The sequence below is a fragment of the Perissodus microlepis genome, chromosome 5 (assembly GCF_051167445.1).
Source record: "Perissodus microlepis isolate ML-2025 ecotype Zambia chromosome 5, ASM5116744v1, whole genome shotgun sequence".
In the NCBI taxonomy this organism is placed as follows: domain Eukaryota; kingdom Metazoa; phylum Chordata; class Actinopteri; order Cichliformes; family Cichlidae; genus Perissodus; species Perissodus microlepis.
The window spans coordinates 10,996,712-11,023,766 of NC_140465.1; the positions used below are offsets into that span (position 1 = coordinate 10,996,712).

The window sequence follows — 27,055 nt, forward strand, 5'->3', positions numbered from 1 at the left end:
TTCTCTCGTGTGGTGGATCCACCTTGCGCTTTAAATGACCATTTTCATTGTGATTGTGTATGTTCTCTTAGATTCATGAGATTCTGTTCCCATCCAGCAAATCATCTTTAAATCAGTAATAACTGTGAAAGTGCTGGTCTGTAATGAGGCAAGCTGCTTTGCCTCCGGCTATGGCATCATCCTCTTGGGACTGGGATTTGCTAAGCACCCTTCTCCCAGTCTGCCTGCTTGACAGCTCATTGATGACTTCATCTACATCTGTTTTGTTTATCATGGTCATCAATATTCATGACAGGGATATTTGCCCACTTCAGGCATTTTCTTAATATTTATGTAGCGAGTGTGTGAAGTCTGTGGCTGCCCTTGCACAATGACAACAGAAGTTTAGAGGTCCTTCTTTAGCTGGAGCTCAAAGCATTAGCTTTTTAGGCTTCTGCCTGTCGCTAAATAATCTCTCATCCATCTTCAGCTATGTATATATACATATATTACAGGCATGTGGCTAGTTGTGGCATGCAAGTAAGATGCTTTGCTCGAACTAAATAAAGTGAGCTCCATGTGTTTCATTGTCTGTCTCATCACTCAAATCAATCACTGCTAAGTCAAATTGGATTTTGAGCTTTGTTAACTAAGGCTAAACCCTTGGACAAGAAGTGCTTTTTTCAGGGAGAGACACGATGAAGCATTATGGCCGTTTGGCTCAGAGCACTTTACGTTAACAGGCAGTTGACACAAACGCTGGGACAGTGCCAACTGTTATTGTGACTGAGTCTTAGCTTCGCAGCCCCGCACCCATCACCCATCGGTGAGCTCAACAGACTCAAGAGTCCACAGCTACAGTACAGAGCGAAGTTAAGAAAGGCTTACAGACATATCCAGTGGCAGTGTTTGAAAATAGGATTGACTCGGCACATGTACCTAGATTGAAATTCCAATCAGACCTAATTGCTCAGTAGTCATTATAGTGGGAACAGGTTCAACAAGTACCGTAAGGTTTAAAAATTAAGTCTGCAAGAAATATCGAGCAGTTACACGCTGAATATATCGCACTGCAAGAACTGATTCACAAGAAGCCAGATATTGCAGACTACTTTGCATTCATTTGTTCGGACAGACTGACACCTTGGATGGCTGAGGATGTGTTACAGTGTCCTGACTGTCCCTAAGCTCCTCCATAGGGCTGTCTCTCAGACAAGCCAGCATCCCTCTGAGAAGGTAATGGGATTGTCTCACCGGTTTGGCCGCCTGAGCGGCAGCAAGGGTTACTGGGATGTGACCTCGTTGCCCACCCAGTTTCTATTTGCAGGGTTTAGAGCTGTCAAGGACACGGCGATCTGTATGGTTGCACTGTCTCTATGCTTTGCATCAGAATGCAGACCTGGCAGTGTTGGGCTACATTTTCATTTTGGCCCATGCACTCAAGTATTGAACCCATATATTGCGATCCTTTTCTGAGCCATCTCATACACAGCTGACTCTAATAGTAGCACAGTTACAAGCTGAGGTGTCTGCAAAAATACAGCTTTACTTTGATGAACAGCAATGATGTTATGGGCTTTTAAATCAACAAGACAGGTGAGCAGTCAAACCCAGAATCATTCTTTATAAGCTTAATTTCAATCCTGTAATGATTAAATGAGCTGTATTTGGTGTTGAAACTAAAATCAGACAGCGGTACTGTGATTGGTGATGCATTATTTTATGGAAATGAAGTATGGATGAAGGGGCGATATTCTGACTTGGGTTAGGAAAATTATAGGAAAGAGCAGCTCAAATGATTGTAGACCCCCTAGTGCCTTAATGTGACCTTGCTCTTGCATCTAAGTTTTCTGTGGGAATTCTCACACGGATTGCTTTCCCTGTTATAGATGGGTGGATCCCTTTGGCTAATGGGGGTGGGGCACTGTCCTCGCAAAGCATCTGCAAGTGGTTCTCGCTAACCTTGTACATAGCAAAGTGCCTGTGTATTGTGTTTGCGTAGTGCTGTTTTCCATCACTGTCAATGGCTGTATTCGGCCTATTTCCAAGGCATGCTTGACATTAGATCTTCATACCGCAGACGAGTGATGAGCATTGCATTTGTGGCACCCTCTTTTACTGGGAAACCCACAGTGGGAATTCTCGACATTTCAACTGAGATGAATAAGAGTCCTGTGGGGGGAAAAAAGTTGTTTCACAGACTTCGAGTTTGTGTTTCTTGGGCTAATTTAGAGAGAAAAAAATTTTTTTTAATGGTTTATTTTCAATTATTAATGATGGATGCTAGAGGTTCACACCATGTGACCTCTTGTTCTTCTTTATACATCACTCTATCAAACACAGAACTTGATCAGGGATATCATGAGGTTTAGATGCACAACACTGCCCAAACTATGAACCAGACTTTAAAGCTACCATTTAGACGATTGCTTTATTTCTAGACCATTATATCTGTCCTTAATTTGCACATGTAAGCACACATGCGACATTGAACTGACAGATGGGGTTTTTTTGTTTGTCACCGGCAGGAAGATCTGTGTACACTGTAAGTGTCGTCGTGAGGAGCATGCAGTGACAGCCATGCCCGTAGAGATGGAGAAGACGGTCACCAAACTGATGTACGACTTCCAGAGGAACTCAACCTCGGATGATGACTCAGGCTGTGCCTTGGAGGAGTACGCCTGGGTTCCACCGGGTCTCAAACCTGAACAGGTATGTTTAGTCTTATTCTGCTATGGAGCACACGGTCTTCCAGCATTTCAGTCTTGTTAGTAACGCCATCTTATCACTTCTCTTGTCACCTTTTTTGTAAAATACGTGTAATTGTGTGTACCGGTCCAATCCTTTCATTTATTTTTTTATCATGTGAAGCTGAAGTTTTTGTAAAAAATTAATTGTTGAGCATTTGAATCCACAGCTTTTTCGTTTCCTCCAGTGTAGAGAATACAACACAGAGGCTAATTAAAGCTTGACCGTGAATGAAATGACGGAAGGCGTGGGATCACATTACAGCGCCCTTTCAAAAGCTCCGATTTCACCATACACTGTAGTGGCAGTTGAGCAGTGTAAGTTTATACAGTGAATTAGGATAAGGCTTGGTGTTGTAAAATATGATCATGGGTTAAAGCTTAGTCTTTCAGAGATATGCACAGGCAGGTGTTAGTTCAAATATATAACACACTTTTAGTACAATAATCAGAAATCTAATACAAATTCCAACTATTCGTTTAGACCTGCCATGTGTCGACATATATTACATGCTGACTGCACCTTCTCCCAGCTAATGGATAACAAGGATTATGTGCTTCCAGCAGTTAAATTAATCTCCAATTCCTTCTCCCTGCAAACATGTTTACAGTAGGTTACATTGCCCTCACAACCACAAAGCTAAGCCTGCGTTAATACATAAGCACATAAAATGGACCCGTGCAGAAAATCCTCTATTACAATACTTCACTTAACTGCAGGTGCGCACAAGTGGGAGGGTTTCCAGCTTTATGGGACAATAACAACGTTTATTGAAGCCAGTTTCATTTTGTTGATGAGCTGAGCTGGTCAGTACATTGTTGGCACACCCCCCACTGTTTCGACCTCAAAGGACTGAGACCAGCTCTTATTCATCCCTCTCCAGGATCATGCTTACAACTCCGTAGTCACTTAGGTTCTCATTTGGTGAAAATATAACCTCAGGAACATTCAGGAAATAAAGAGGACTGGGCTGATTAGTATGGCAAGACCAGAATGCTAAACAGCCTAGAGAAAAGATTCAGGATTATTGTTTTTTGTTTTTTTATTACTTGATATTACTTGATTGACTTGATCATGAGAATGGAAAGAATATTAGACTGTTAAACTGAATCACTTCTAACTTTAACCTAGCAGCAGGCAGCACATGAAATGTGCCAGAAGCTGTAGCAGTTTCTATCTTCCAACCCTGACATGACAAATCATTCAAGCTGTGGAGACCTGGTGTGACTTCTTTCAGGAGAGTGGACATAAAGCTAAAACTTCAGGTTAAAAACTGCAGATCAAGAGTCTTCCTGCTTTGAACCGCAGAACTGTATCTGTCTCCTGTTCAGCCTCAAGTGATGTACTGCTATTCTGTAATGAGACATTTCTAAGCAGGACTGTGGTCAGTCAGGTATGTCTGAGGGATAACTTGGGATTGTTTCTGTCAACCAAACAGTGCTGTCAGCTCTACTTTCCACTATCAGGGTGCTGAAATGCAGAGACGGCAAAAGAATCTTTAGCAACAAATGGAGCCATTATTCAGTGCGTTTGACATGTTATTGGGCCATTTTCCTCCCTCGCTAGTCGCCTCGCTCTCTCCTCTTCATCATTTAAAATAGAATTATTGGATGTTGCCAAGTTACCGTTTGTCAAGGGCAAGAATGATAACTAGCAGTGGTCTGTGAGAGATAAGCGTTTTCTTCATGTGTAAGAGCTGCAGTCTAATATGGAAACTCTGCTAAGCATCAATTCCATGTGCCATGTCTATATAGAAATTCAATTTTAGGTTTTTCATGCAAACTTGTATCTCTGTCAGGTTCTAACATGGGCCGAGAGCCTTGAAGTAGATGAATTAAACAGAAAGGCGCCAGGTAGAGAAAGAAGCGAGGGCAGTTTGACCTTTTCCAAAATAGACCAGAGGGCAATTGGACTCATTCCGATCTGAGATCAAGAACAATAAAACCATCAGCCTCTGACTTGATTGCAGCCAGCAGCCGTGAAGGACGAGTAAATGATGGGTCAGTGGATGTAAAAGCTAGTTGGGTATTTGACAGAAAATGTGTAAAAATCCATAGTCCCTGGAGGATGAAGAGGACTAATGACTTGAATTACCTTCCTCGCTTTACCTTTGTTGCGCCACAGCGAGATTGATATTTGCTGGATTTGACATCGATAGATGGCTGCGATTCTAAAAATTTAATTTAGTGCTACCCTGCTGTCCAAATTCTATTACTTCATGGATCATGATCACATATCTTTAAAGCTAGTAATATTCCTATAAACATCACTTCTGCTTTATGTTTAGGTGTCATACGTTAGCAGTGTTTGGCACAGTTTTGCACCATGGGCATTCACACATGTCAGCAAAGACGTGAGAACAGGAGGGAAATGAATGAAAACGGCTGTTAAATCCTCTCTCTTCACAGTAAAAACACCCTTTTTTTCCTCCGCAATGTTTGACTATAGCTACCAGTATTTTCTCAGCTATATAATATCTGTGTCTACTAACCGCTGCAAAGTGGCTTGTTGTGAGAATGTCAGAACTGGTGCCTGGTGGTGTCTTTTTCCCCTGCCTGCCTGGCCATTAACAGCAATAGAAACCAGCTGTGTGAAGCAATCTCTCTTGTCACTCATCTGTAAAGTCCTACCATTTGCTTCAGCCTTAAAAAACACTCCCTTCAGTACAGTTTGAAATTCTGCCCTGTCTTTACTTCCGTCTGTTTTCGATTACAGTTATTATCGCAAGCTGCTTCCTCTGGCTCGCTCTGGAATATTTGTGTGTGTCGTGCGTATGCATGCGTGTACGTGTGTGTATCTTTCTTTAGATCTTTTCCTCGGGGCAGTGTGCCTTTCACCTCCAGATTGTAACCCTGCTGTTCTTGGAAGCATGTTTTGTAATTTATCATTAACAGTGGGTGTGTGCGTGCATCACGAGTTTGTCTTTTTTGTTTGTCAGTGCTGTGTGATATATCGGCACTTGACCACAGTCGGTCGTTTCGGGACTATCCAGAGATTCCACCCCACCCTCAGTGCCCGTCCTAAATTGTGCTCCTGAGCACAGATCTCATGTCCATTGCCAACGCCAGCAGAGAGCCAACAAAAGCAGAGCAGAAGGAATTGGGTTACATTTACAGCAAAGAGTCTCCTGCTATAAATTCATCCCAGTAACAAATGCGCTTGTACAAGTGGATACTTCAAGGAAATGAAGATCGTCTTTGATGCTGGATGTGATGCCGCACCTTTAAATAGAGTTTTCGAAAGCTGCTCAGTTTTGATTCGGGTGTTTACACACTGATGCACGTCTGCGTTATTCAGGTTAATCTGTTTTTGTGTGGCAGACTGTGTTATTGCCAAGGACATGGCTAGTCGGTAAATCCATTCAGCTGACCTGTAGGCCATCAAGAGAGACGTGATCTTGTCAGCAAGCATCGATCACACATGCTGTCTCTCTCAAAGTCCTCGGTGTACATTTTGCCCATTTTTGCGTCTTTCCGTACACAAAGATATCTTCCTCTACACTCACATCTTTTTAACTTTTTCCCTCTCATGTCTCCTCCTCCTCCTCCACCTCTCACCCTTTCTCTCTTTTTCATCTATCCTCAAACCTCTCTTTAAAAACCCTGTGGCTTTCTTCATTTGCCCCCCTCTCCAGTCACATTCATATATAACTGCCTGACCTCAGTTATACCCCAGCCCCCCCTCATTACAGTGTAATAAAAAGAGTGTAATAAATAACACAGAAATGACACTCATTGTCTGCTGTGGTGATGTAAAGAATGTCCAAGTAATTTCAAATGTCCAGATTAGCATTAATCTGCTGCCACACGCTTGCATTGCTGGGGGCATACGTGTTGAACACTATTTCGTTTTCTCGTGTGTGTGTGTGTGTGTGTGTGTGTGTGTGTAATTGTGACAGGTCAGTAATGCATTCCCTTGTCAGTGTGCAGAGATGGAGAGGTGGGGTTCCATTAAGTCTCTACTGGTGGGCCATAAATCAAAGTGTGTGTGTGTGTGTGTGTGTGTGTGTGTGTGTGTGTGTGTGTGTGTGTGTGTGTGTGAGAGACTGACTCCCAGTGGCAGATCTTGATACTTTGGTCCTTGCACAGTTTTACCTTTTTAGCCCTGAAATGATCAAATTAAAACAATATCAAATAAAGGCTGAAATTTCTCAGTTTTTGTAGATGGTACAACAACAAAAGAAAGAAGTCACTTACTGCAGAATATTTGAGCACTTACCTGGTAATGAAAACAGCCCCTCAGTCCAAATGTTCTCTGTCTCTCCCTCAGGTTCATCAGTACTACAGCTCCCTGCCTGAGGACAAGGTGCCCTACGTGAACAGCCCAGGGGAGAAATACAGGATCAAACAGCTGCTCAATCAGCTCCCGCCCCACGACAATGAGGTGAGTCCAAACAGATGCCCTCCCCCACCACCTTCCATCCATCCATCCATCACCTCACCTCCTTCAGGGCAATACAGAGATAAGAGGGGGAGCGGGGAGAAGACAGACGCTTTAAAAATGGAGTCTGTCTCCCTAATGGGCGAGATAGGGAAGTGTTTATCGCTGCCTATTAAAGTTGGTTACATTAATAAATTATTACCACAGTTCGTTTGAAGAGATTGAAAGACAGGATCCCCGTGAAGGTCGGCTCTGTTTCCCACCTTAGTTTAGGCTAACAGTCAGCCTGAGCTGTTATTTCTTTTCACTTTATTAAGTGGGACTTCACAGAACCAATTTGTGGTCAGGTAGTGGGTGGGTTCTTAATTCCACCTACTAATCTGATTGGTCAGTCGTTTCGTCAGCTGCGATCTGAGAGCCAGTTATTCATTTGGTGACGTGGTTCCTGGTTAATCCTGATTCACAATTTGCACCCAGCAAAAGCAGAGCACAATATCAGCACTTCTTAGCAATGACAAAAACATGATTGCAATTAATTCAACTCTGGGATCAGTCACTGACCTGGCAAACATTATACAGTTATTGAAATCTTTAAAAATATGTATATATATTTCTATTCACTTTAATTAGTATTCATTCATCCATCCATCCATTTTCTGTCACCGCTCCAGTTCATGTTCTCGTGGTTTCATGGTCATGTGATCTTCATCCAGGTGCGCTACTGTAACAGTCTGGATGATGAGGAGAAGCGAGAGCTGAAGCTCTTCAGTAACCAGCGGAAGCGTGAAAACCTGGGTCGGGGCAACGTCCGCCCACTCCCCGTGACGATGATGGGGGCGATCTGCGAACAGGTAGCTGAAAGAAATGTCGAAAGCATAAAATATACATTTGACCTCCGTGTTATTTATTGATTTTTTTTTTTTTATAAATGTCATTTCTATGTGGACAGAGAAGTGACAGAAGTGAGTGATGTGGCAGACATATGGAACGACCTGCTGGCATGTCAGTGGGGTTTAATGTTGACGTATATAAACGAGGGAGATGCAGTTAAATTACTATTGTGACCTTGTCGCACTTCAAACTCTTAAAGTGATGTGTGTGGGTATGGTGCCCCCACTTTCTTTTCTTCTTTTTATGCCTCACCAACTATAAAAATTCTGAAATACAGCTGAGTTCATTATAGTTGAGTTAGACTGCTCTAAATTCTCTAGATGCTTAGTGTTTGTACTCTTATATAATGGAAGTTTGGAGCTGAATGGAATGCCCGTTTAACAATAAACATACACACTTCATGCATCCACTGTCATTTTATTTACAACAAGCTCAAACAAGGTGGAGATACTCAGTGCTGTGCTGGTGCTCTGGGTGTACAGCTGCTTTATAGCTCATGTTTCTTATCCAGTTAGCAGACACACACACACACACACACGAGGGAGTGGATTGTTGGGAGAGTTTGTATTGATTGAATTCTCCCCCCCTCTCTTTGGTTTCTTGCAGCTCTAGGCTTTGTGCCAGTTAGATAACCTGATTGCAACTCTACCTCCGTCTCCACCTTCCCACCCCTCTAAATCTGCTTTGCCTGCCTGACCTTTCCTCCCATCTTACTGGTGCTGCTGCTCGTTTATCTTCCCGTCTTCTCTGATTGCACACCTCCATGCCTCTCACACCTTTTTTTTTAATCTTCCCTACATATCTCTCCGTTAATAAATCTATCGTTTGTCCCAACAGTGTCCTCCACCAGCCCCTCAAATTCTTTATCTCTCTGGTTCCCACCTCCTGAACACACCTTTGTGCTCGCAGCCTTTTCGACTTGCATAATTATGTTACAGACAGAGATTTACTGATCCGGTATGTTCGATTGGTATCAGCACTAGCCTGACCTTATTAGAGATCCAATGGAAGGTGGACTTTAAGTTCATGGAAATCTCTTTATTTGTTGCATCTTCTGTAGCGCTGATGTGACTGTTTAATCCGTGAAACATTTTCAGTTAACAGAATGTTTTCTGGAGTCTTTTGTGAGGCTAAACTGTCTTTTCCAGCCATTGATTGGACAGAACAACCAATTTACAGCTATTAACTTCGGCTTTAGTATATGTATTACTTGACTGTAACTTTTTGTAGACCAATCTATCAATTGTATTATCAATTAAGTAACGGGTGATATTAAGTGATGATGACAGTGGTTGGAATTGCGGCCATTATCCTCCGATGCTCCAGTAAGTTTGACTAAAGGTCCAATAAATGGAGTTCATCCCATATTTAAAACAGTTTTACAGTTTTTCACTTCCTGTCAGATTAGATTGTAATTCCATCCCTCTAAATGAAGCAAATTGGATTAGACGGTCTTATGTCCTGTTTCCAATGAACCGTTTTAACAGGAATTACTTTACATTAAGTAATCAGTGATGCCATACAACAAATCAGGATGCTGGCCTGTCTGCTCATTAAAAAAAAAAAGCTCTGCAGGCATGGACTTTCAGCTTTCCTTATGCTTTGAAAAACTCATTTGAGCCATGTGACTTCTTGCTGGCTCTTGACACATGAGTCGCACGGGGTGGTTTTTTTTTTTCACATGCAAAGATTTTACATTATTGTATCAAAGAAGCGTTTCACTCAATTCTGTACTTTGAGGTTTAGACACTTTTTAAATAAGAAACCAAACAGTGCTCACATTGGATTCATATAAGAGAAAGCTGGTAAATTGTGACAAATAAACCCAGCGATCATTTAGTTGTTTCATTTCATTTTCTGTTTAGTGTGGAGGCCAGATAAACGGTGGAGACATCGCTGTGTTCGCATCCCGGGCAGGTCACGGTGTGTGTTGGCACCCTGCGTGCTTCGTGTGCAGCATGTGCAACGAGCTGTTGGTGGACCTCATTTATTTCTACCAGGATGGAAAGATCTACTGCGGCCGGCACCACGCCGAGAGGCTGAAGCCACGCTGCACTGCCTGCGATGAGGTAAACGCACATCACACGCAGACACACAAGGCTACACGCGGATGGTCATGTCTTAATAGGTACACGTCACCCACTTGGATAAGCTGTGCCTGTAACTGTGCCTGTAGGGCTATTTATAGTGTTTACACACATGCACTCTGCACTTACACATGCCTATATACACACCAAATTGCTGTCATACGACGCTTACGAGCTCACAGCACACTCCGTCACAGTTTAATGTCTGCTGAGGTTTATCCAGTTTAAAGGGGTTGAGTTTCAATATCCTGATCTCCCAGCCCATTAACGCCGACTCTTACTCTGCAAATGGGGACAAGGACTCTTTTGGCACTTAAATGCATCCCAGGGGTTTAACAGCAGCGTAATTAAAAGCAAATGCACCACCAAGATTTCAGTTCCTCACACACATTAGCCTCCTACACGAACTGGCGACAAAGAATGATCTAAGAGCGCCAAGCTGCAGAGGAAAAAATGGTATGGAGTGGGAGGGCAAGCAGTCTTTGTCCTGTCATTCAGCACGCAGTAATAACCCAACTGAGGTTTTATCTCTATGGACTTTCAATAAACGATACTCTTTCTTATGTCTTTGTTCTTAGATCATCTTTGCAGATGAGTGCACCGAGGCAGAGGGCCGTCACTGGCATATGAAGCACTTTTGCTGTTTTGAGTGCGAGACGGTGCTGGGGGGTCAGCGTTACATCATGAAGGAGGGACGGCCCTACTGCTGTTCCTGCTTCGAGTCCCTGTATGCAGAGTACTGCGATTCCTGCGGGGAACATATTGGTATGCTGCCTCACTCCCCATCATCCATCACTTCCATCTATTGTTTCCATCACTGTTCATATGGACTGCATTAATGACTAGAAGCTCATGCAAAGAATTGGTTGCTGAAAGGTTGTTAAAGTTCCAAATACATAATTTATATATAAGAGGATTCAGATGAAAGTTTGCACAGAGAAGAAAAGAGTTACAGTAGCATGGATGTGGTCTTGTTTTCAGCATTTTTTCATGGAATAAAGTTCAGAATATTTGTGGCAGGGGTGCAAAACTGAGTACCACAGACTTACCTTTACAAAGCACAGAAATGTATACAATATACATCATGCAGTGTGGAACTCAACATAGGGCAAAGGGATGACTATCACGTGACTTTTCAAATTATGGGCCAGTTTTCGGTTGCTATTTTTGTTTTTTTAAGTTTATAAAGGCATAAAGTGTCAGACAAGTGTAGAGACAACCCCAGCGAGAGAAGAAAATGGGGGATTTTTCAGCTGGAAACATTCCTATAAGCAATTTTTCTGTCTCCGAGTTTGTGCTCATGTGCATGCATGTGTAACTGCACACGTACGTGTGTGTTTCCCAGGACAGGATGCCCAGGTGTGATTTTTGGCACATATTTCTCTACAGATTTGCGCTGTAATTATTAGTCAGACAGGATACAGAAAAGTATTTGGCCTCAAAAATAAAACTGATTACAAATGAAAACCACCAGAAAGCACTCTCAATCCAGATGGCAGTCATTAGCAAATAGCTGGTTTTCTTTTCCCCTGCAACAACTGGAAACATTCTCAAAATGCTATGTGTTTATACAATGCTGGGCGAGCGTCATAATGAGTTTACCCTGAAACACAGCAAAGTTGCCGCCTCTAGCTCCATTTTCCATTTTCTTACTGTATAAGCTACTTGCAGTATGCTGCAATTTTGCACAACACAGCTTGTTTAAATTACATTTTTATATGTTATGCCATGAATACGTGAGTATGAGTATCTGTCATTTATGTGTTTATCTTTCCTGCAGGTATTGATCAAGGCCAGATGACGTATGACGGGCAGCACTGGCATGCTACAGAAGGCTGCTTCTGCTGTGCACGCTGTAAACGCTCTCTGCTGGGTCGGCCTTTCCTGCCCAAGCAAGGCCAGATCTTCTGCTCCCGCTCCTGCAGCCTAGGGGAAGAGCCTAATGGCTCCGACTCTTCTGATTCGGCCTTTCAAAGTGCTCGCTCCACTAGAGAGTCCAGACGCAGCTCTAAAACAACAAAGAATGGAGGGGGAGGCGGGGTGCAGACTGAAAGATGTTCAGGGGAAGTGGACCCACTATCTTTACAAATGGATCTTCTGAGTCTGTCCAGCCAAACACCCAGTTTGACTCGTGAGCCACCTTCCTGGCAGAACCAGGAGCAAGCAGGCGATGGTTACACTTATGAATCCCAATCTGATCCAACTGCTAATCCCACACCTCTCCAGCTTCTTAGCCAGTGCAATGTCAGAAGTATCTATAACCCCACCTGCTCTGGACAGAATAATCAACAGCAGGATTACAGGATCAAGGAGAATGGAGGTTTAAAGCGGCCGCCTATTTCAGCCATGAAAGGCCACTCTCTGAATGAGACGTGGTTCCAACAGCAAGCTCCAGAAGAGTACTATCCACCCAAAGTGAGGACCCAAAAGAGCTTCACTGAGGTGTCCCACTGCACTCAAAAACACAATGGCTTCTCCTCAGACAAGCGTTCAATTAGTTTGCACGGTTTTCAGAGGGACAGAGATGCGGGGCCTTCAGCAACTACCCAACAAACAGCAAGGAGCAGGAACCCAATAAATGCACTTAACTTGACAGAGCAACTGACCCCGTTAGAGCAGACCCCAAGAGGATCCATGGAGTCTCTGGCTCTCTCCAATGCTACAGGTTGGTGTGGTAGTAGTACTCACTAGATCTTGGTTTGACTTACAGTTTCTGTTTGGTGTGTTTGCATGTTGTTGCATATTAAGATGTTTCCTCAAGCTAAAGTGAGTAAAAGGCAGTGATTTCTCCAAATTCTACTCTGTTTCCTTACAGGGAACTCAGATGCTGGGGGAAAGCGTCAGGAGCACCTTTCACGTTTCTCTATGCCGGACCTGAGCAAAGACTCTGGAATGAATGTGTCTGAGAAAAGTCATGTGGACACCCTCAACTCCTCAGGGCAGTTTCGTAGCTCTGAGTCTATTCACAGTCTCACTGCTGGTCAGTCCTATATGGAAATGAACCCTCGCAGACCCACTCAATACCAGATGCAGTACTGTGACCCTTCTGGCATGGGTGTGGGCATGGGTATGGGCATTACTCGTTTACCACCTGGCTTCACCTTTCAGGAGGAAGATGGGCTTAGTTTGGTGAGCAACGCCAACGCTTCACGCTTGCCTCCCATTAGTGAGCGCAGGGTGGGTGGAGGTGGAGGTGGTGGTGGAGGTGGAGGAAGGGGAGCCAGTATCCGGATAGATGCCCCAGAAGAGACTCCACAGAGGCGTAGGCACCACCATCACCGCTCTCGGAGATCCCGTCGTTCTCGTTCAGAAAACGCTCTCCACTTGGTGGCAGAGCAAAGACAAAGGCCTCAAGAAAGACCACAGCTACATGTCCGAGAGGATTATGACTGTTTCCCGCCACCAAGGAGTGCAAGGGACCAGTTTGGTGGAAGAGGAGGAGGGGGAAGATACCAGCCCCAACTCTTCAGGCAGTGCCCCAGGACCACTTCAGACCTGAGTCTACAAAACCCTGGGGCCAACAGACGCACTGGCTTGAATCAGTACTCCTGGGATGATTATGATGACGATGACTGGTGCTCCACTTGCTCATCATCCTCAGAATCAGAGGATGAAGGTTACTTCTTGGGTGAACCGATACCCAGGCCCATCCAGCTGCGCTACCTCAGCAACCAGGAGCTGGTCCACAAGTATAACAACGCAGGAATGGGAGGACCCAACCGTAGTGGGCAGTTACACACCCGCAAACGCAGAAAAAGCAAGAACTGCATTATCTCTTAATATCTTGACATTTGCTCATTATATAACTTTTTAGCCCTTTTCAGACATGCATTCCTTACCTTTAATCTAGCAACATCTGAACATGTTACTTCAGCAGTGCCAATCTTACAAAGCACTGGATAAGTTTGAAAGTATGCCGTAACATTAATGGATTGGCTTGGACAATAGAAGGGATTATGTGTGTCTGCTCTGAGTTGTTAAGCTCACTAACAGACATGATTATTTTGGAAGTTAAAAAGCCAGTAACTGGCAAATCAGACACCAGTTCTCAGTAGGTGTCTCATGGTCTCACTCTGCTCAAGGAAGCCACAAACCCATTCCTTTTTGAAAAAACTTAAACACAATAAACTGACCTTTTCCCCCCCACACACCAGACAAAGTTTTAATATCCTGCATTTTCCACATTTAAGCACCAACGCTGGTCAGTGCATACCTCATGGACCAGTGACTTCATGTATATATAATCTTAACATACCGTACTGAAGATAGACTGTGAATGATGACTTTAACCAATTCTAACCTGTTCAGAAAACATTATTAAAAAGCAATGTAAACAAGTTAGTTTGCTTCCAGCTGTTTATGGAAGTCTTTCTTCTGAGCATATTACATACCTGCAGTAAGTTAGCAGCAAGATTTTTGTGGCACTTGGTTTTTAAATTACAATAAATTATCTTTAACGTGGAGACAGGGATGATGACCTTGTAGACTTTAGACAAATGACCTGTCATAGTTTTTAGGCTACAGTTTATAAAGTGTCTAATCTGTTTACAAAAATGTGTGGATCTGGATGTATTGCCATGACTACAAATCGACCTGGCAGATATATATATTTATTAAATGAGAGCTGATTACAGACAGAAAGTTTTAAAGATTTTACTACGTATATATGACATGAGGACAGTCTCCTTCCTTCAGTGCTTTGAGTGAAGCCATGAGAACATTTATGTAAAATGGACCTACATCTGAATGACAGAACCCTCTGACTTAAACAAATTCATGAAGCTAGCAATGTTACATATATCCCATGTCTGAAAAGGGCTGTTGTTCACCTTGTGTACACTAAAATTCTCCATCTGGAACAAAAACAAAATCACCTACTCCAACTATTCAGTGTTATTTATCATTGATTATGATGTAATTGAAAGTCAGTGATGAATTACAGTCAGTTAACAAGTAAAAAAAACAAGTGTTTGCATGTTTTTTTCCCCCCCTTTTTTTTTTAACTTTTCACAATAACTCCTGAGTATTAAGGCGAACAGTTACATGTGCAGTTTTGTCAAGTCCCAATGTTTATCAAAAGCTGAGGTGCAATTTTTTTTAACTTAATTTCCACGCAGCAAACGAGTGTACATTACCAGATTGGTATAGTTTTGCTTTTTCATGCAATGTGATTTAGATATAGGATATAATGTACTATTGAATTCAGTTTAATAGTATGTAAATAGATAAAAGAATTAATAATTTCACTTAAGTTAATGAAGTCAGTGTACATATGGTTGTAAATGAAGCCTCACATATTTTTATATTTGTATAGATGGAGTCATTTATGTATTAAATATCTATAATGTAGAGATAGAGAAAAATGACCAAAACAACGTTATGCATGTGTTATTTGGCTGACCTGGTCCTGCATTTGGAATAAAAGAGTACTTCAGTGAGTTTCACTGAGTGACCTGTATTTCTCTCCAGAGATAGGGGAAGTGCGCAAAAGAGTCACTTTGTCCACCTGTTTAATAAATAAATGAATAACAGTGGGCTGTAGAAGCCAGTTAGAGTCATCCTCAGATGAATTGTTCGACGGTGTATGCACTCATATTCAAACACACAGAGATCCATTGTCCTGGAAACAGATGCCACTGCATTTCTGGTTTATTGCATCAGCTTGCACAAGTTGGAAACTGCTGACAAAGGTCTAGGGATTTAGTTATTGAAACCTGGTGATGCTACAAATATTCTTTGTTACCCATGCTAATGGGGTGGCTGAGACATTGTTGTTCCTGAAATTGGCCAAATTAAAAGCTGGTTTTCATGATGCCTAAGACACTGACATTTAATTACATTTCTGTGAGGGTGAGCTGCATATTCAGTCTCAACCAGACACACTTGTGTCTAATTTGGAATACTTACGACATCTGCGTCTCATTCAGGGGCAAATATGGCCCAAATGTCACAATGCACCTGACATCTGGCCCATATTATGTGAACCTGTGGCCATGTTGAGGCAGCCCGACTCGCCCTGATTCAGAGCCCAAAAGAAAGCTGCACATGTGGGCCATTTCTAGGGCCAATCATTCCCTGGTGTCTTATTAACATCAGAACATACTGAAATAGTTTAACATTATAGCCAATAAAACATTATTCAAAGTTTACCATGTTAAAGGACATGAAGGACAGCAGTGCATATGCACAAGTTGATAGCAAACACATCTTTAGAAGCCAAGGTATACGGCTCTACAAGATAGCCAACAGGAGCAGGTGTACCAATGTAGCAAGTCTGCTAGCATCATCAAAGGCACTTGTTGAAATGGGCTAATTTAGCTCAGGATTAAAAACTTGGCTAGTAAGCGATCACTAGCAGCCGAACATCAAACAACTGCGACAACGCGAGATATGGTTCACTGGCTAATATTTTACTAATCCAAAGGCAAGGCCAACTCGACATCCATCGTACATCCTGTGTAAAGCTCTCTTACCAACTGAAAGCCAGTCCACAATATACTCTTTACACCCTCATGCTTTGTATAATTCCCTTTGCCTTCCTCTTTCTGTGTCTCCTCATTTTTGCCATGATGTTTGTAGTAAGAATACTAAGCTAAATTCTTCTTATAGCTGGCTGAAGACCCAGAGATTGTGGGCTTGTGAATGGTTTTCTGTCTCTATGTGTGCTCTCTAACTGATCAGCCTAGGGTTACCCTGCCTCTTGGCCTATGGCAACTGGAATAAGCCCCCTTCCACTCTGAATTGGATAAATGGAAGAAGATGGATGGAGTTTACTTTACTTTGCGTTTGTTTTTGTACTTTGTTAAGGTAACTAGTGCCATACCTCATGAATTACCAAGCAGAGGAACACAATGTGCTACATGAAATGAGCAATTTGGAGTACATATCAGATGATGTATATTTGCTTGCTAATGAGCACTACGGGGGGACTTCCAATTACACCCCCCCTCCAACTGTGGCCACCTCCAGAGAAATGGTACTAAGGAGGGAAACTTGCTGACTCAAGCCAAGTAAGATTCTTCAGCCATGCTTGAAAACCTGTTCGTTAGATTTCCTGGCAACATCTTGATGGATGCTCTGACAGTTTTTATTTCATCTTAAGTCCACTGAAATTCAAAACAAATCTGCAATGTCAAAAGTATTTTACTTTTTGAATACTCTGACTAAAGAGAAAATATTTAAAATGGTAATAGAAACAACAAGACATGCACAGGAGGGTTAATTATTTGTACAGTAGAGCAGGTGGTATTGGAAAGTGTTAAGCAAAGTCATACTGTAAATTGGATTGATAATGTCCATGTGGTCTGGGGATTACTGCTGCTAGCCCCATAATCCCACCCCACCCCACCCGTCCCCTCACACACACACATACACACTTGGAACAATGTGTGCAAATGCCAGTCTCCTGACTTGGAGCCATTGAAGCTCTAATGTTGTTGGCATAATGGTCACATTAGTATGTTTGCCTCACCTGAACTCAGCCACTAAGGCGTGTAGCCCAGCTTTCATGTTTACTTGGGGATGTGCAGATAACTCATAGACGGGAAGGAATGGACCTGAATTAGTCTGTCATTATACCGCAAAGCCAGCTGCAAAAACATGAGTCACATTATGTCTGACTGCTGCTGATGGCCTGGCCAGTAAATGTGGACTTTGCTGCTTTAAGCTTTCATGTTGCAGACTGTATATCATTGGGGTGTTTGTCACTCAAATCCTTTTACTTAAAAGGTACTGAGACATACAGTGAGAGTCAGTCTTTGGTCTGCCTTCAATAACGTGAATATTATTGCTCTTGAAACACGAGCTTCCCTTACATCATCACTGCTTGCCCATATTAGTTTGTTTCTTTATTAGTCCCTCACCCGTGTGTGTGTGTGTGTGTGTGTGTGTGTGTGTGTGTGTGTGTGTGAGTGTGTGTGTGTGTATGTGGGGAGTCTCCAAGTGTTTAATTAAAAGCAAATGGAAGCCGTACACTGAATGGTGCCACAGATTGCAGCCATATGCTTCCCGCGCTGTGCCGTATTCAAGATAGCGGATGGTGGGGAGATAATCCTCGAGTGGTTTGGATGCTTCCAGTTGTGACAGTCATATTGTCAGCCAAGCGTGTAACTTAGAGCCATGAGCGGTTAGGTGTCTTCGCTGTACAAAGAAGTTACAGTCTGGTGATAGTCGAACTAGGTGTCAGGAAGAAGAGGTTTAATCGTTTCGTGATCATGACTGACATTGTCAGTCTTGAACAATAATGTTCTCCAGATCATGTGGATGAAAAGCATTTTTATTTACCCTCTTATTTTGTTTGAGCAGGTGTACATTTCAGTTATTACATACAAACTTAGATTAATAACATCTGGGGCTACAAATGCCCTGTTTGAAAAGGAGTACAAATTTCTGTCTAATCCCAGCTCTACTCTTCTTTTTTTGTCTGCCACACAGTAAATTTACAAAATGCTCGATAAAGGTTTGACAAGAAAAAAAAAAGTGCCCTTGTAATACATGCATCCTAGTAGTCCTCATGTTGTATTTGTGCCTTAAAAGCCACTTCATTTAGAAAATGCAACAGTTTCATTAACAGCCAGACGTGTGTGTGTGTGTGTGTGTGTGTGTAGGCTCAGATGCATGGCTGTCATGGGTTGAAACAGTTGGAGTTGTTTTAGGAGACTCTAAAAGCTGTAATTACCGGTCCTTAAGAGCAGAATGGCTGCAAATTACAGCTGCACTCTGAGCAAACTAAAATAGCTTGATTCAGTTATTTACAAATGAAGAATGCCAACCGTGTGCTATCGCACATGCACACGCAACCAGCTCGCTATCGCTGGCACGCAAGTAGATACAAACTCCAACGCACATACACATACACATACGCACACATGCCTTGCTGAATAGGAGACGCGTGACAAGTCTGACTGAGGCCTTACCAGCCAGCTACTCTCCTACAGCTCTATCATGTGTGTTCAATTAGTGTGGAAAGAATGCATAAATACAGTTATCACTGTGCCAAAAATCACTTTCTCAAGTGACTGAAAATCACCCGTGGCAAATCTTCAAGTTTAGAAGATTTGTTATGTTGTTCGGGAAGTTTTTTTCTTGTCCAGTGGATTGTGAATCCCCGTATTCTGAGACCGTAGTAGCTTTTAAACAGATGAGCCACATTAAAACCACCTGCCTGTCCCCTTCATGCCACAGCTCTGGATTAGTTAGGACTTTTTGGGTTGGCCTGTGGTGTGTTGTAATACTCAGAATTAGGATTTAGTGAGTCTGGACACCACATCAGTGCTCTGTGGACTTCTGTTCCCCTGGGCATTCATTAGTGGTTTTAGCAATATAGTGTGAGAGACCGTCGCGATGGTGGGGGAGGCCACTGCTGATGCATACTGTCTTTTCTATGATTATTCTACACCACATTTCTACCCTGATCTATGACTCTCGCAGTCGTTTCTGTTTAGCCTCACTCTCCTGTGTGACAGGGTCACTTCTCTCACAAAGTGGATGTGCTAATATCATGTGACAGTAACCCTGCTGTCCATCTGTCTTTTCTCTGCTCTACTCACCAAGAAAACATGGCTACCACACCCAAATTGAATTATCTCCAACAAGTTCCTTGCTCCTCTAATTTAAGGAGCTCCAAAGTGTCACAGGCCAGCATTAGACTTGTAGACCTTGACTAAACCCGCTAATCTCAGACTTCATTCTCACCCACTTAAGGCTGTGTGACCTTTGTCCTTTCCACTGGCTTCAAGTGTGGCTGGTCAAGACTTTATATCCGGATTGCCTTCACTTCTCAAACTAATTCCTTGTGCTAATAGACTTGATGGCAAGTTTTTAAAGAGCGCTGTAAATAGGACTCATGACATGCACTGTATTATTAATTAGAGCCCATAAAAGCCCTCTGTGGGGGCCGTCATTAGGCCTTATTGTTGTCATTCAGCCACAGTGAGTCAAAATAATCTTTCATTTTCAGTGTTTGCTTAGTATGACACGTGGCGCAGTGAAATGCTGCCAGGTTTGGATTAATCTGCAGATCCAACAGCTCGGAGGGGAACCCCGCCATAATGGAGAACAGCATGCTGGGTATTTTAGTGCTACACTGCCAATGAGTTCATGGTATCGGCTCACTCTACCCCTTTTCACCACTGTGACTCATTAAGAAGCATAATTCCCAGGAGGGATCCCATCTGCATGCCACCTGTAGGAAGTTCCCTCTGAAAGCAACACTTAATGCATCCTGCATCAACACAATTTAAGCTCAATGCTTGTGTTCATCTCTTCACTGCCCTTTCTCTCTTCATTTTCCTATTACCCACATCTTTTTCTGTCTCTGTTTAGCTCAGATGATGGATAGACTGATTAGGCCTTCAGCTGTATCTGAAGCATAGGTGGTCTTGGAGCTAGGAAAGCCCCTTTTCAGACAAACACTGCTGCTTTCTACGCACTGCATGTAAATGGCAGTTGGCGAAATAAATACTAGCTGATGAGCTCGCTCCACCAGTGGGACGAGACCATGAAGGGGAAGGCAGTCCAGAGTGGTTCACCGCAAAATGTGCTTTTTAAACTATCCTCTAAATGTGTAGTCTGGTGGCAAGTCTCTGCCGACATTACAGATTTTATCGCAGAAATGGCCGATCTGGACAACCTCAGGTGTAAACTGGATACAAGATTCAGGGTTCTTTATCATCATTATAAAAGAAAAATACAATGACATTAAATTAGCAAATATAAAAATAAGTTGAATAAACGTTAAATAGAAATACATTTTTCATTTAATTAATGCAGACACAACATCCATCAAAATTTCCCATATTTTCCACTATGCAATACATTCACTGCCATTGTATGCATTAAAAAAGTCGATTACTGCACATTAAAAGTCCATCAATGTGCTTGACTATGAACAACAAACTATGTGGGTTTTTTTTTTATTGTTAGTGACCTTATTGCAAGGACAGAGCAAGCAAGTGTTCCAACTGCAGTCTGACACTATTTGTAAAGTGAAAAGCTTCTTGTACACAGTTGTTGAGCAGCTCTTGTTAACACAAACTGAAGCTGTCCTTCGGTAAAGCGAGAGACTGGTATCAGTATGACCTGCTAATTCCCCTGACATCCGCTCCTCATTCTCTTCCACTTAGAAAAAGTAGATAATCTTCACACACAATGGTCAGTTTAATCAGGTGGAATGTTTTTTGTTCAGGCCGTGCACTAAAAAGCATTGTGTCATTTAACCTCCTAAGACCCGAACTCTCCCACGACATGCATTTTTAATTTCTCTTTGATATTTGGGCTGATTGGGGCCCGATGAATGTAAAAACAAAGAATTACTGGATTTTTTTTTTTTTTTTTTTTGCCCAATTTTTGTTTCTAAGAAAAATGAGAGCCACAAATGAGGATATTCGTTTAAAATTCCAATAGAACAGTAGCAGTATAATGTCCTAGTAAGTGGATATCAGGCCCTTGTAGAGCAAAATTGAGTATTTGGGTCTAAATAACCAAGAATGTGATGTCCACATATGTGGACGGAGGGTCCTAGGAGGTTAATAAATCTACCCACATGGCTCAGACAGAACAAACCTGGAGAAACCAGCTTGTCCCAAAATCTTGAGACTTATAAGACAATGATTCATTTAATCTGTAACACATGCAGCTGTGTTCACTCTACTCTGATTTGCAGTACTGTCTGTGAGCTCAGTGTTGCCAGGCGGAGTGATGGCTGAACGATGGCCCTCATTTCACCCCTTCTTCAATTTGCATTGTTGCTCTGCTGGAGGAGGATTTACCTAATATTTAATGCTTAAGTGTAAACCATGAAAAGCTTTCTCTTCTTTTTTTCCCCATTAGATACGTAATATGAATAAGACGGATGTATGTGAATTTACCATTTTGAATTTCAATGAAGTTATAGGCAAAAACACCACGGTCAAAACATCAAAAGAGGCACACTGTATCACTAAGTGGCCAAGGTACGTTTTGAACTCCACACATCTCAGAAACAATCATACACAGAGGAAACAGTTGCAAGTGGAGAATTTGACATGTGCTGATGAACAGTGAATGGGTCAAAAATGTCTGGAATATTTATTTACTAATTAACTATAATGACAATAAATGATAATAGATGTGTAAAGCCTTTATTTACCTCAATTTAAGCATCTATGAAAACAAGATTTAGTTCATTTGTCCTGTTTGCTCTGGGCTACAGTAACTGCACTGGGTTGGCGTGCATGCTCCGTCGAGTTACTGCCTCCCAGCAGAAAGCTAATATCGCCACCTGCTGACGTGAATATTTCAAAATAGCTCTGCAAGTAAGAAATGTTAACAAAGATTGCTCCAATTACTTGTTTAATTACTCCTCCCTCGTTGTTATCAAAGCACAGCATGGTATCGTTTCAGAATGATCAGCCCAGCCAGGATACTGCCAATCACAACGTGAACCCCCAGAGTGCTGAACTGTGGGCAGAGTGTTATTAACAGCTAATGAAGACCCCGTGGCTGCTAGCAGCTGTTGGTTTGTGATAAGGAAGAAGAGACTTGTTATGTACATCATCATAACCAGCCATACACAGCCACTCAAAGAGCCCAACGGAGGTGAGGAAAACTCACAGACCAGGAATTCAATTTGAGTTGCTCTGCCTGCAATAATAAGAACAAGGACAGTGATGAAAATATATGAATAAAAAATGAAATCTTGCCCAATAAAATGTGTAGAAGGTTATTCTGATTTTTTGTGTTCAAAACGGGTTAGAAATACTAATAATAATAAAATCAACATATCATGTTAAAAGAGTAGTTGTTCGCTCTGTGCTTTTGGTTGTTGCTGTGTTAGCTAATTCATCTGTAATTTTTTTTAATGACAATGTCAATGGATCAGTGGCCGCCAAATTTAATATCAGTCACATAAAATATTTACGAAAATTAGCTCCTGTTGGGCAGATTCACCACTGATTTTAAACAGCTTCAGGTTCTGATGAAGAGTCACAAAACATTGTGACATGTTAGATTTTTATTAGGACTTTTAACAAAATCCATTATGGAGGTCACATCATATAAACTGACATCACAACTTGTCAGTTTATAGCTAAAAGGAACCAAAGGAAGAAGGATGCATCCAAATCAATAAAAGTCCTTATGGCTGTAAACTAATAAGTATGGAGAGCCACGAGTGCCAAAATGAATTCAATAAATATGTCATCAAATAATCCATCTAATGTGTTATTAATTAATAAAAAATGGAAATAATTATTTTATTAACTATATAATACATTCATTAAATGTCAGTTCATTTCATTTATAGCATTGAATAAATTATGTATTTTTCATTTCCAGTTTTAATTATTTATTTTTAATGAATTAGTGTAATAAATATGTTACATGTGTTACATACATGTTGCATGTGATGTAGTAGATCAGTAATACAGAAAGAGCTATTTGTTTAACCTGGGCTGATTCAGGGACTAAAAGAATGTCTAATGTAAAAACAAATAAATTAAGTAATTAATTAATTAATATAAATCCTTCAATCATGAAGCCTCATTTCTTGAAACGGGATCTCATATCATATCATATATCAAATGTATTTGTATAGCACATTTAAAGACCAAAGTACACTAAAGTGCTTTCCAGTAAAACCATGATACAGATAAAATCACAATATAAAATATAAATTACAGATATAAAGTAATTACATAATATAAATGCAGAGCCAGATGAAAATCACACTAATTAGCCTTGAATACCAGGTTAAACAAGTACGTTTTTAGACATGATTTAAAAGATTGAATAGGATCTGATGCGCGAATGTCAAGAGGAAGATTATTCCATAATTTGGGTGCGGCAATGGCAAAGGCACGGTCTCCTCTGGTCTTCAGCCGAGACCTAGGTTGCACTAAGAGCAGTTGACCCAATGATCTTAGTGCTCTCTTAGGCGAACAGACAGAGGAGATCCGCAAAGCAATCAGGTGCCATATTATTTAGGTTTTTATAAGTAAACAATAAGATTCATACCTTCTAGTGCCAGTTAAGAGACATGCTGCAGCATTTTGGACCAACTGTAATCGTTGAAGGATGGAAGATTGGAGGCCCAAGTAAAGAGAGTTACAATGATGAATAAGTTTCTCTTGATCTTTACGTGGTATATAAGGTTTACAGGAGAAATCACAGACATACAGTATGAATAGCAACATGTCGATCACAAACCCTGGAGCATATCCTGTTTTATCATATATTTTACTCAACATGGAGCCATAATTGACATTTTAACAACTTACACATTTGACCAACAGATGAAAGATCCCCAATCTAACCCCAGAATAAGACAAATATACCTGGGGTTGTGTCAGGAAGGGCATCCATCATTCAAATCTGCCAAATTAAATATGGGGAGCTACCAACTGTGGCGACCACTTGTGAATAAGGGAGCAGCCAAAATGAGGTTGGTGGTTTTATAATAGACTTCTATAAATTGCGACCAAAGGAAGGTTTTTTTTTCAGACCAGGAGGTCATGTCCATCTTGGTTATACAGCATGTGGTCAAAAGTATCATGCATAAAAATGCCTCAATTCTGATCTGTTGGTGGCAGCAGAGCCACGTGTGAAAACAATCTGATCACTGTCTTCAATCAGAAACGGAAAAAAAGGACAAAACATATAAGAAAAGGACAAAATAGTCTGGATGCTATTATGCTTGCTGCACTTAACACGCTACCATAACACCAAGAGCTGTTGCTGTATATGGCTCTTTTTTCTTCAAAAAAAACGAAACAAAACAAAAAACAAACTACTTTTATCCTAATTGTCTCCTATTGTCAAAGCAGCTGAAGTTTCTTTTTTAACAAAATAGTCCCTTTGAGGTTATATTATATATACTCTGAGGTGTACAAACCCAGCCAAGCCTGATAGCAAGTTTGCCACAAATTGACGTGTCTAAAGAACCCCGTGGAAACAAAATCACAGCATCACAGCTGCCTCAGGTATCCTTTTATCCACACCTGACTGGGTGTGGTCAATTAACAACAGCTGAACCCTCTGAAGAGATTAGGGGCTGCAGAGGGACGTAACAGTGACCAACAGAACAAAACATGTTTGAACATTATGTAAGACTTTATGGTGCATCTTTCAATCATTTATGCCTCAGTGGACTGAGAAAAGTATTGGATGACTTATTGCTGGAGCCATGATACTATATTGTATAATAGCTGGATTGCACTGATGGCTTTTGTTTTGGGGTTTGTTTGTTTTTTTGCAACTTTAAATAAGAATTAATTACTAATATGATATGTAAATGTTGTTAAAAACTGTACTTTTACATTACAGGATAAAACATAAAATCTTTTGCTAAATAACTAAAGAATCTATTCCTGTAATGAGCTGCAGCGTCTTGTTTCAATAGTCCATGATGGAGTATTTCATTAAAATCCAAATGGTAGTGGTAAATGGACTTGCCTCATTCACAAAAGCACTTTTTTTCTAAACTCTTGCTATTTATCATCTGATAGAAGCATTGGAGACCAGCTTGGGGTGGCTATCATGCCCAAGGATATTTGGCATGCAGACTGGAGGGATCGCACCACCAAGCTTCCGATTAGCAGGCGACCGCTCTACCACGTGAGCTACAGCCACCACCATGCAACTATTGTGACAGGTAATGTCACTGAAGTATTCTTATGCCAGCTGTAGACTGTACATAAAGGATGGACATCATGAAGTAGCCATATTGGTGCTTTGAAACCAGGCATAATAGATTGAGTGGCTGAGTCTGACTATGAAAGTGTGAGACACTGCAAACTCATAGAAAACCAACATCTCGGTCACAATGTCAGCCTGCCTTAAAGAATATTTTGCACATTTTGGCTACCTGGATTTTTTTAAATGTAAATGCAAATGACAAATCTGCTTGTTAGTTGACACAAAACTGTAGATTTTAAAATGAAAAATACAAACTGCTTAAGTATAAGCTGGAGATTCAACATTTGCTCCATAGTGTAGTGGTGTACACATGTAACTAACAAGTGAAAGCTCCCAGCATTGATTCTAGGAGGATATACGGATCTCTTTGGGATTGTGTCAAAGTACGCAACGCTACCTGCCATGGTGGCCTGTTATTATTACAAGAAGACCCAAAAGTAGTTTCTTCTTCTATAGGATGGAGATTCAACAGTTTTTCCAGTGCTAATCATAGCTAGCAGTGTTTGCTTTTATTTATTGTGTATTCCTTTTTCAAATGTTCATAGACAGCCACAGTTCTTAGTCTACGAGTTTATCTTTCCACGTGATTTAAATAAGAAGAATAAGAAGAAACAGGAACAGAGGGAAAAACATAAATCAAGCTACTGGCAATAGGACGAATCACTTATAAAAACATATGCAGCACCAGTGTTGTGCACAAAATGTACTGATAATGTCCTTATTTGACATTATAGTTAAATCAATACATTAGCTTGCGTGTGACTGTGAACTCATTCAGTTTATATTGTTGTCAGTCTGAAATAGCTGCAAGTTAGAAATGATCCAGTGATTGTCAGGGTGGTGTGATGACACCAAGTTACTTTATTTCTGAAAAGTTAATAATAAGCAGGGTGAAACACTGAACTGTGTCCCCACTGTTAGGACTTATGTGCTGTTAAGGTCCGTGTATCAAGAGAATGGAAACTTTGTTTCAGCAGCTGGTAAGATTTTTCCTATATTTGCGCCATAAAAGTTAATACATGTATTGTAAATATGTACATGTGGATTTTAAATATAATATATGTATAAATGTATAAAAAAAAATTACGTTTCTGTTAAAATGCTTCGTGACAAATCTGTCACATTGCACATGTCTAATTTTATGCGTAATGCTGATAATTTTCTTTTTAAATTTTCTTTATTTATTTTTTACAATTTTTTTATTTCCTGAACTCAGGGGAGTTATCTAACCCACAGTTTCAGCTGAGTCACACTACTCTCTCAGTTATTAAACCATTTCGCTGGTACAACTAACATGA

General features: G+C 41.2%; 1 protein-coding gene across 3 annotated transcripts in view; it reads left to right on the forward strand.

The window, feature by feature from the left end:
- Positions 1–15,529, forward strand: part of prickle2b (prickle homolog 2b) — an 86,781-nt gene extending 71,252 nt beyond the window's left edge. For all 3 annotated transcript variants that reach the window (XM_084927781.1, XM_084927783.1, XM_084927782.1), the window contains 7 exons: positions 2,508–2,691; positions 6,997–7,110; positions 7,821–7,958; positions 9,864–10,067; positions 10,664–10,850; positions 11,866–12,750; positions 12,901–15,529. In XM_084927781.1, coding sequence (XP_084783907.1) covers positions 2,508–2,691; positions 6,997–7,110; positions 7,821–7,958; positions 9,864–10,067; positions 10,664–10,850; positions 11,866–12,750; positions 12,901–13,865 — 2,677 coding nt within the window. In that variant the 3' untranslated portion in view covers positions 13,866–15,529. The remainder of the gene's footprint in view (positions 1–2,507; positions 2,692–6,996; positions 7,111–7,820; positions 7,959–9,863; positions 10,068–10,663; positions 10,851–11,865; positions 12,751–12,900) is intronic.
- The last annotated feature ends 11,526 nt before the right edge of the window (positions 15,530–27,055 follow it).